The sequence below is a fragment of the Danio rerio genome, chromosome 2, assembly GCF_049306965.1.
Source record: "Danio rerio strain Tuebingen ecotype United States chromosome 2, GRCz12tu, whole genome shotgun sequence".
In the NCBI taxonomy this organism is placed as follows: domain Eukaryota; kingdom Metazoa; phylum Chordata; class Actinopteri; order Cypriniformes; family Danionidae; genus Danio; species Danio rerio.
Window position 1 is genome coordinate 54,285,542 of NC_133177.1, and position 9,459 is coordinate 54,295,000.

Below are 9,459 nucleotides of genomic sequence, written 5' to 3' on the forward strand. Positions count from 1 at the left end.
TTGCAGACACCTTTACTAGTATCAAAAGGCTTTTGTAAACATCCAGTTATTCCATACAGCGATAAAAAACGGCTACTATAATAAAGAAAATCTTTTCTAAATGTAGAACTAAATACATTAATATGCATTGAAATACATGATGAATACTCTTGACACATGAAAGTGTAAAGCCTGCAGCTCACAACAAATGTGGAAGGTTATTGCGTGTCTAATTTAACAAGCCGTTTACTGCTAATTTTATGTAATTTTGCTCACATGGATAATTGAATATTAATCAGATGATGTCATTACGCTGCTGTGCCGTCAGCCAATCGTTGCATTGCTGATCATGATTTCGAGGATCGATAGATCTGTCCTTCACAACACACGCAGCGATCTCAGATCAGTTTATCCAGACTATCTTATCTGATTCTCAAACCAAAGAATCAAATTAGCGAGAGATCAGTTATCAAGATTAAAAGATCCAGGATCTGCCAAATCATCTTAGATCATTTAAGCGAGGTACGAAGAACGGACCCCTGCAGTGTGTTGACTGCAGTTATTTAAAATTAGCCCTCGCTATTGTTACATTATTAGCTAAATGAAAGTGTTGACAGTGCATTTGTTTTGCTCTGAAATTAGTCATTGGTAATGTTGCATTGTTTTTGCAACATGTTATGAGCTGTCAAACAGCATATGTATGTATTCAAAAATAAATCACTAATTGTGGCATGGAAACATTTGCATCTTGTGCTTTATTGATGACGTCACCAGCGACAAGTCAACACTGACTTGGCTTTGATAACATAAAAGTCAACTTCACACCATAGACAACAAAGATAGTGGGGCCATTCTTCATCAATGGAAACCTTAAGGCCACTAGATATTTAAAAATTGCTACATGATGATGTGTTTCCCTCTTTATGCACTGAAGCTGGCACGTTCCCTGAGTTTTTCCAGCAAGATGGTGCACCACCACATTATGGGTGTCAGGTCCGAGCATTCCTAGATGAACAGTTTCCTGAAGAGTGGATTGGTCATCATGGGCCAGTTGAATGGCCCCTAAAGTTTCCCAATCTGACCCACTTAGACTTTTATCTTTGGGGTCATCTGAAGCCAATTGTCTATGGTGTGAAGATACAAGATGTGCATTACCTGAAACTATGGAGACTTGGAAGCCTGTGCTGGCATTTCTCCTGCGGTGTTGCTATGGGTTGCATTGACAATCCAATACAATGGGCAGCACATTGAACACAATTTAAAGTGGTCAGAAACTTGTAAATAACTCATGAAAGAATAAAGTTATGTTAAAACCAAGCACACCATTGTTTTTCTTGTGAAATTCCCAATAAGCCCAATGTGTCACATGACCCTCTTCCTATTAAAAAAAACAAAATTTGGATCCAAGATGGCCGACTTCAAAATGGCCACCATGGTCACCATCCATCTTGAAAAGTTTGGCCCCTCACATATACTAATGTGCCACAAACAGGACGTTAATATCAACAACCATTCATTCCCATTTTAATTAGGTGTGTCCATATAAGTGGCACACCCTGTGTGTGTATATATATATATATATATATATATATATATATATATATATATATATATACATTTATATGGACACACCTAATTAAAATAGGAATATATATATAAATATACATATACACTGTGATATAGTTCGTTGGGTCGTATTGCTTTTTTACTTCAACCAAACCAATCTCTAACCGATTGATTTGGCGTGGATCAGATCGCAATTGCGGGTTTTGCATAGGCCCAGTCGAACCGCGCTAAGTGAAAACGTGTCAGGTTCCAAAACTAACGTCTAGGTGTGAAAGCACCCTTACACATAAGATATGTTCTGATTGGCTATAGCATTTCGACAGAAAATGACATGATTGGTTTTGATTGAAATAGGAAATGTATGTCACGTCACATCTGGCTGCAAACATGTAAAGCATGAGTGTGGACTGGTGGAGAACGCGTGCACCTTTACAGCTGAGTACATTAAAAAAATGACCTTTTCAAGTTTCTCCCTAAAGGTGCAGTCGGAGATAAAGAGGAAATGGAGGAGTTGGACGGTGAACAGGTACTTTGCTGTGGACCTGAAGCAGCAGCGTCACCCTTCGCTAGCGAGCAGTGGGGTGAACGGGGGGACGCAGCTGTCCATCCTCAGCAAGAGCAGCTCTCAGATACGCATGTCCAGCCCTCTGGCCGAGACAGTCAACCTCAACCTGCCAACCTGAGCGCCTGATCGGCCCAATCCCCCCTAAAGCCCCGCCCTTCAACTCACTCTCTTCACCTGCAGTAGGGACGACCAATCACAATTAGACTATGAAATATTCATGAAATCCCTGGATATTACTTCACGAGATCAAAATTGAGTTTATTTTGTTAGCTCACATTGTTATTCTTTAGGTGAACGATTAATCTGTGCAAGTTAATTTTCTGAATTTTAAAAAAAAAGTTTTGGTAATCTTCAATCAAAGTCTCAACACGTTTAAAGGGGCGGGGCTTCTTTGATGACGTCAGTTTGACGACTTCAGCCACAATATTCTTAACCACGCCCCTCTTACCGTTAGTTTGCTATAAGGGAATGATGCAAAAAAATAAAGCCCCGCCCTCTATTTAATATTCTGTTTCAGTACATCAACATACTGAAATAAAAAAGTTCACACAGATTTTCCAACCCTATAGGAAATTATAAATTAGAAATAATCCATCTAGGGATGTATTTGTAGTGCCAAAACTACTGACAAAAGTTGCTTTTTTTTTTACTTTAATGCAACTATTTGAAGGCTTTCTAATTAATCTAAGATGAAGATCACACGCCGTGCATAAAGAATGTCATTTTGTAGTTTTGTTTTTCGTCAATAATGCAGAACAGAGGCTGTACACTTCACACCAACAGCCCGCCAAATTGACAAGGCAGCGGAAACTAGGGTGAATTTTCAAATTGCATTATGAGCCATAGAGAATGTGAACTGTTAAAATGTAGTCGGAGATATATCAGTCCACCAATCTGACAGCACATTTTTAGTTTAGAGCAGCAGTCACCAAACTTGTTCCTGGAGGTCCGGTGTCCTGCAGATTTAAGCTCCAATCATAGCCAAACACACCTGAACAAGCTAATCAAGGTCTTACTAGGTATACTTGAAACATCCAGGCAGGTGTGTTGAAGCAAGTTGGAGCTAAACCCTGCAGGGACACCGGGCCCTCCAGGACCGAGATTGGTGACCGCTGGTTTAGAGTGTGAATCTGATTTCACAGAGACGGGTTACGTTGCGGTGTTACGATTAGATCAAGATCAATATAATAACATAAAGTGCCAAAACATGACTATTAAAGTATTGTTTTATCAGCAAGCTACTGTGTTCATCAAAAGAAAATGTACAGACTTGGTGTTGCTCGTTCAAATGCTGTGTATTTGATTACATGTTCTCCACAGAGAGATTGTAAAACATATTTTTTTACAATCAGCCGTTAAGTACAGAGTATGTCAACAATATAGAGACTTATGAATGACTCATGAGTTTAGTTCGTGTGTTGCGTTTGTGATTTCGTATCAAGTTGATTAGTATTTTTTTTTTCTTGTCATGCGACTGAACCAACCCAGGCTCATTCTGAATACGTACCCCTATATACTTTTCTGGAAAGCAGCAAATACGTCCCAGGAGCTAAGTTTTTTTGCAGTTTTTGTTTTGGCGATATCCACCAGAGGTCGCTGTGTACACTTTTCAGATCTCAAACTTCTCTTGCGAGTGCTGTACGAGCCTGCTGTTCTCTTGTAAATCTACCAGAGTCCGCTGTCGACTGATTGTATGACTGACCCACCCTCCTCCTTCCCTAAACCCAACCAATAGTATTTTCAAAAACACTTCAGAAAAAGGAAAGCCCTTGCGGCAGCCTTATTTTTACCACATTTTCAAATTTTACCACATTCTTACCCGGTTATTTACTTGTTTATTATATTCTTTGGCTTTAGTTTTTGTCTTATCTGCTTTCTGGAACCATTCTTCACCAGACTCGAACTCCATAGTCATGGTCAACTCTACTCTGCGTCTCAAATCCTTCGACGTATGCGACGAGCTACCGGACAAACTGGTAACAGTGGAAAAGCAGGCCACATGGAGTTAAGCGGTCAGCTGGTAAACGTGAATAGGAACAGCATCATAGCATTCGTTTTAAAGTTGAAATGCAGCCATACATACCTCTGGCTACATAATTTGCGAACTTCTGAAATGTATACGGGGCTACGTTTTCAAAATGAGCCTGTGTTAGATTTAACTTTGGCGATATCAACAACAAATCTAGGATTGTCAAAAAAAATAGGCCTGTAAACAATTACCGAAGAGAGGAAGATGATATTTTACAGTTAAAGCAACCCAGGCTCATTCTGAATGCGCACCCCTGTATACTTTTCTGGAAAGCACCAAATACGTCCCAGGAGCTATGTTTTTTTTGCAGTTCTTGTTTTGGTGAATCCACTAGAGGGCGCTGTGTACACTTTTCAGATCTCAAACTTCTCTTGCGAGTGCTGTACGAGCCTGCTGTTCTCACATAAATCTACCAGAGACCGCTGTCGACCGATTGAATGTCTGACCCACCCTCCTCCTTCCTTACACCCAACCAATAGTGTTTTCAAAAGCGCTTGAGAAAAAGAAAAGCCCTTGCGGCAGCCTGATTTTTACCACGTTTTCAGATTTTACCACATTCTCACCATGTTATTATAGTTTTTGTCTTATCTGCTTCTTGGAACCGTTCTTTGCCAGACCTGAACTCTGTAGTCACGGTCAACTCTACTCTGCGTCTCAAATCCTTTGACGTACCGGACAAACTGGTAACAGTGAAAAAGCCGTCCACATTGGAGGTAAGCGGTCAGCTGGTAAACGTGAATAGGAACAGCATCATAGCATTTGTTTTAAAGACAAACTCCAGTCATACTCTGGCTACATAACTTGCGAACTCCAGAAATGTATACGGGGCTATGTTTTCAGAATGAGCCTTTGTTGGATTTAACTTTGGCGATATCAACAACAAATCTAGGATTGTCACAAAAATAGGTCTGTAAACAATTACCAGAGAGAAGAAGATGATCTTTTACAGTTCCCTCTGATTTATTCTGAAGTGCCTGTTGGTCACAAATAATAGCTTTGATGGATCTGCTCTAAACAACCAGTGCCATACAGTAATGATTTAGTCATTTAATAGTGTAGATTAGCAGATTTCATGGTTTAGTTTATACGTAATACTAATATACTAGTTTACACAGAGTGCATTTTTAGAGCTTTGGGATTTGCAAATCAACGCCATTATGTTACTATCAGGTGCATTTTAAATGCTTTTTTAGGGCTGACATGTTCAACTGTGAGAGAAAATAGACATTTGAATGCGTTAATAGGGAACTTTCGTTCAAAATGGTAGATTCTGTCATCATGTATTCACAGCAAATTGAATACAAACATTATTTTGACATTCAAAATGCGCCACTTTGTCAAACTCACTGCTTTTATGGTGCTTTCTGGATATTTGTAGAGTTTGTGGTCATTATATTTTGTGTATAAACCAGAAATGAGCATGTAAAAAAATCTGTAAATTAGCATCTGTATTTTGCATTATGCGACCTTTCTTTCAACAACTTTTAACCTTTTAAAAAGTGACTTTTATTAACATTTTTAACATAAAGGGATATATTGTCTAAGTTGGTGTTGTTATTGGGGAGCGAATTATACATTGACTATGCGGGGGTCACCTATTTTCAGTAGTTACTGTAAATAAATATGCATTCTTCAGGATACCAATTACATCTCATTGGTAGACCCACACGGAATCTGTGCGTGGAGAAACCTGCAGATTTTCATTTCATCATTGAGTCTATTTATTAGTTGTATGTAAATCTTTGTAAATTTATATTTATTCAGTTTTTTAATTTCACTAATATTACTGACTAATATGAAAACGTTCTTTTAATTTGCCTACGACAAAACTGTAGATACAATAGACTGTACAATGCAGTCTTTTAGTAGATATATGGTAGATATATTATATGAGAGACTTGCTTTGTTTACCAATTAAATGGATGTAATAGGATTTGCATTGTAAATATTAAATAAAAGTAAAAAATGTATAATTTTTTTTTTTAACATTACGTTTTTAGTTACAATATACCCAAAATCATTCCGCATAAATCCACAGATGTTTCACAATATTCTGCTCAGAAATAGCAAAAATTGTTTGCAGATTCTGTCTGGCCCTACTTATTGGTTATCAAACTTGTGTTTTGATGGATAATGAGCTGATTCTGACCTATACGGCAACCTGTGATCGGTTATTTTACCGGCCAGGGGTGCATTTCCCAAACAACGCCATAACTCGTGGCTGAACTTTTATTGTTTGAGAAAAGAACGATGTAGTGACGAGTGTTTCCCAAAACCACTAGTTTCTCTGTCGCAGATCCATCGCTTAAACCACGTTAGTTAAAACGTAAAATGCCCATAATGATGCTCTAATCTTGGTGGAGTATCAATTTCTTTAGAGAAGAACCCATAATTTATTTGTGCAAATTATATTGTTTTACACGCACACGCATTTAAAATAAAATCCAATAATAGATTTGGTAAAAACATGCAGTCGCTTCCATTTTAACTCAAATATATGTAAATGGCACATATAGGACCTGTGTTTCCTTTACTAATATTATTGAGAAGTTGAACAATACGTGTTCTATCACTTACAAAAGCTAACACGTATTCTAATATCATATAAATCATATAAATAAATAAATATTGAGGCTATTTATTATAAAATGAAATGTAATATTTATTATTTATTAGAAATGGAAAAAAACATACTTTAATTGTAATATTAATGATGTTGATTATTATTATTATTATTATTAAGTAGGACATTGTTTATTTATTTATTTATTTTTTGAAAACGCTACTTTTACAATTTGACACTTGTAAATCACTGCAGAATTGTTCTAACCGGCAGGCCCATGTCAAATACAGTACAGATGCTTAATGAATAACCCACTAATAATTAAAAGAATTGACGTTTGCTTTTTGTTTTCACAAGCTTTTGAGACGTAACATAAATTCCGCTTTTAAATAATATGTCACCTATAGCTTTCGCCATGAGGCTGTGTTCAAAATGACATCAATGTTTTCAAAGTGCACTGTGAAGGGAGCACAATTGTAAACATGAAGATCGCTAAAACTGACCTGTAAAAACAGTTTGAGATATGACTTTAATGCATTTTTAATTTTTATTTTTAACTTTGAATGTTAGAATGTTCTAAATGAATAGGGCATAGGGAGGGATAAGTGGGATTAGAACACAGCCAGGAACTTTGTTTCTAACTACAGCTCCAGAGGTGAAGTTGCAAGTGCTCAAGTTTGCGACGCAGTTTGCGAATGTTCTTTGGAGCGACGGGTTTGGGAAACAGCAAATCATCAAACTATGTATGTAATGACAGAACTTGCGACCTTAGTTGGCTAACGATGGTTTTGGGAAACACACCCGCAGGTGCATTTTAAAGCAGATATGAGTTTAGACTATTTGTTGATTTTTTTTCTAACATATCTATCTGCAGGCTAGATTTGCTGGTGTTTAGATTCTAGATTCAGCTCGCCAGCTTAGTATGTTCCTGCATAAGGAGGCTGCTGGGCACGATGGGGTGGTCAAATGTACATTTATATTATATTTATTTCTTTATTTCTATTTTTAATGATAATAATTAAGATACAGATTAATGTGAGTTATTTTCCACTGTTTAAAATGTTGAACGCCACACATGTTGTTTTGTTGTCATTCAGAGGGGATCAAGGGTTAATTAGACCACCCCAAACCCCTCCGTAATTCGCAACCTGGTTGTTATATTGCACTACAAATATCCTTTTTATAAACTGCCAGTGTATTTTCTATTATTTCACAGATTTATTTCTCTCTAAATTATTTCTCACATTATTTCAAACTACTAAAATGTCAATAAAAGTCACTTTGTGAAACTGTTGAGTTGAATTATTAACATTAAAAAAGTCACCAGATGCAATTCAAATCCATAAATAAACAGAAAACACTTGCGAATCACAAAGTACGGACACTTTAATTAACAGATATTTTTTACAGTGAAGTTTTGATGCCAGGATTTAATTTATTTTGCATCGAAAGTTTTTAATGCTTGAAAGGTAGACAACCCCCAACCCTTTACAAATACAATCTCTGATGTCAAATCTCTAAATCCAACCAAATTTACTGCGTCACCACTGACTGACAATCATAATTAGTTATCACTCACATTCTACATGTTTGATGGCAAAACAAAAAAAAAAACAGCGTGCATTAGTGTGGAAAGTGGCTAAAGGTGTTGTTTGTTTCCAGTGCAGTATTATTCTCTGCTGTGACGTTGTAGAGTGTAAATTCTCTGTAGACGTTAAACACGCACATGTGCCAGTAAACGATGGATGTACCAGCACTCTCTCATCACATTTGCCAACACTTGACATGAAGTACCACAGATGTATGTAACTATCAATGTGCCAATTTTTGAAATGCAATATGCTTTTGTTGCAGCTCATGGTGGTAGTCGTTTCATATGGAGGGCAGGGTTGAATATTGAAATGTACAGTGAAAGTGATGGTCGTGTTGATCTTTCTTTATTGAAAATGTGGAAATGTGTGTGTATATTTTTTGACTTGTCATTTTGAAGTGTAATTGAAGTGTGCAGTTTACCATCGCTAAACGGAAAATGCAAAATTGTGGCATATTAAAACTCACTCTAACCTCTATTGATTGGATAGACATGTAGCCCCGCCCCAAATGCGTGTCTCAGATTTTAATTGTACCCCGCCCATTTTCTCAGCTTCTGGAAGTATTCCTATTTGTTTTTTCTGTAGCGGTGACACGGTGGCTCAGTGGTTACCACTGTCACTGCTGGTTCAAGTCCTGGCTGAGCCAGTTGGTATTTCTGTGTGGAGTTTGCATGTTCTCCCCATGTTGGAGTGGGTTTCTTCCAGGTGCTCTGGTTTCCCCCACATTCCAAACACATGCGCTATAGATGAATTGAATAAACTAAATTGGCCGCAGTGTATGAGTGTGTGTGAATGACTGCGTATGGGTGTTTCCCAATGCTGGGATGCAGCTGGAAGGGCACCCGCTGCGTAAAACATATGCCTGAATAGTTAACGGTTCATTCTGCTGTTAAAATTAATATTATCAAATCTTATTTATATTATGCCTAAATAACTAAGATATTTGAAGCTGGATTTTGTGTAAAATGTAAACACTGTGTTTTGTTTTGTTTCTTCGTTCGGTGATATATATGAACACCTGTTTGTTTGAGACTCACTAGCAGCATCATTAGCTCGACCAATTACATCAATTTGGGGTGGGACTATTTGTTGTCAACCAATAGCCCCCGAGGAGAGACACTTCCGCTATAAATATTTGCTTACCGGTGTTGACACTGTATATTTG

General features: G+C 37.4%; 1 protein-coding gene across 6 annotated transcripts in view; it reads left to right on the forward strand.

Moving 5' to 3' along the window:
• adcyap1r1a (adenylate cyclase activating polypeptide 1a (pituitary) receptor type I) overlaps nt 1-5,799 on the forward strand; it is a 95,823-nt gene extending 90,024 nt beyond the window's left edge. For 3 of the 6 annotated variants that reach the window (NM_001013444.2, NM_001142926.1, NM_001142925.1), the window contains 1 exon segment: nt 2,025-2,448. In NM_001013444.2, coding sequence (NP_001013462.1) covers nt 2,025-2,228 — 204 coding nt within the window. In that variant the 3' untranslated portion in view covers nt 2,229-2,448. 6 annotated transcript variants of the gene reach the window in all.
• The last annotated feature ends 3,660 nt before the right edge of the window (nt 5,800-9,459 follow it).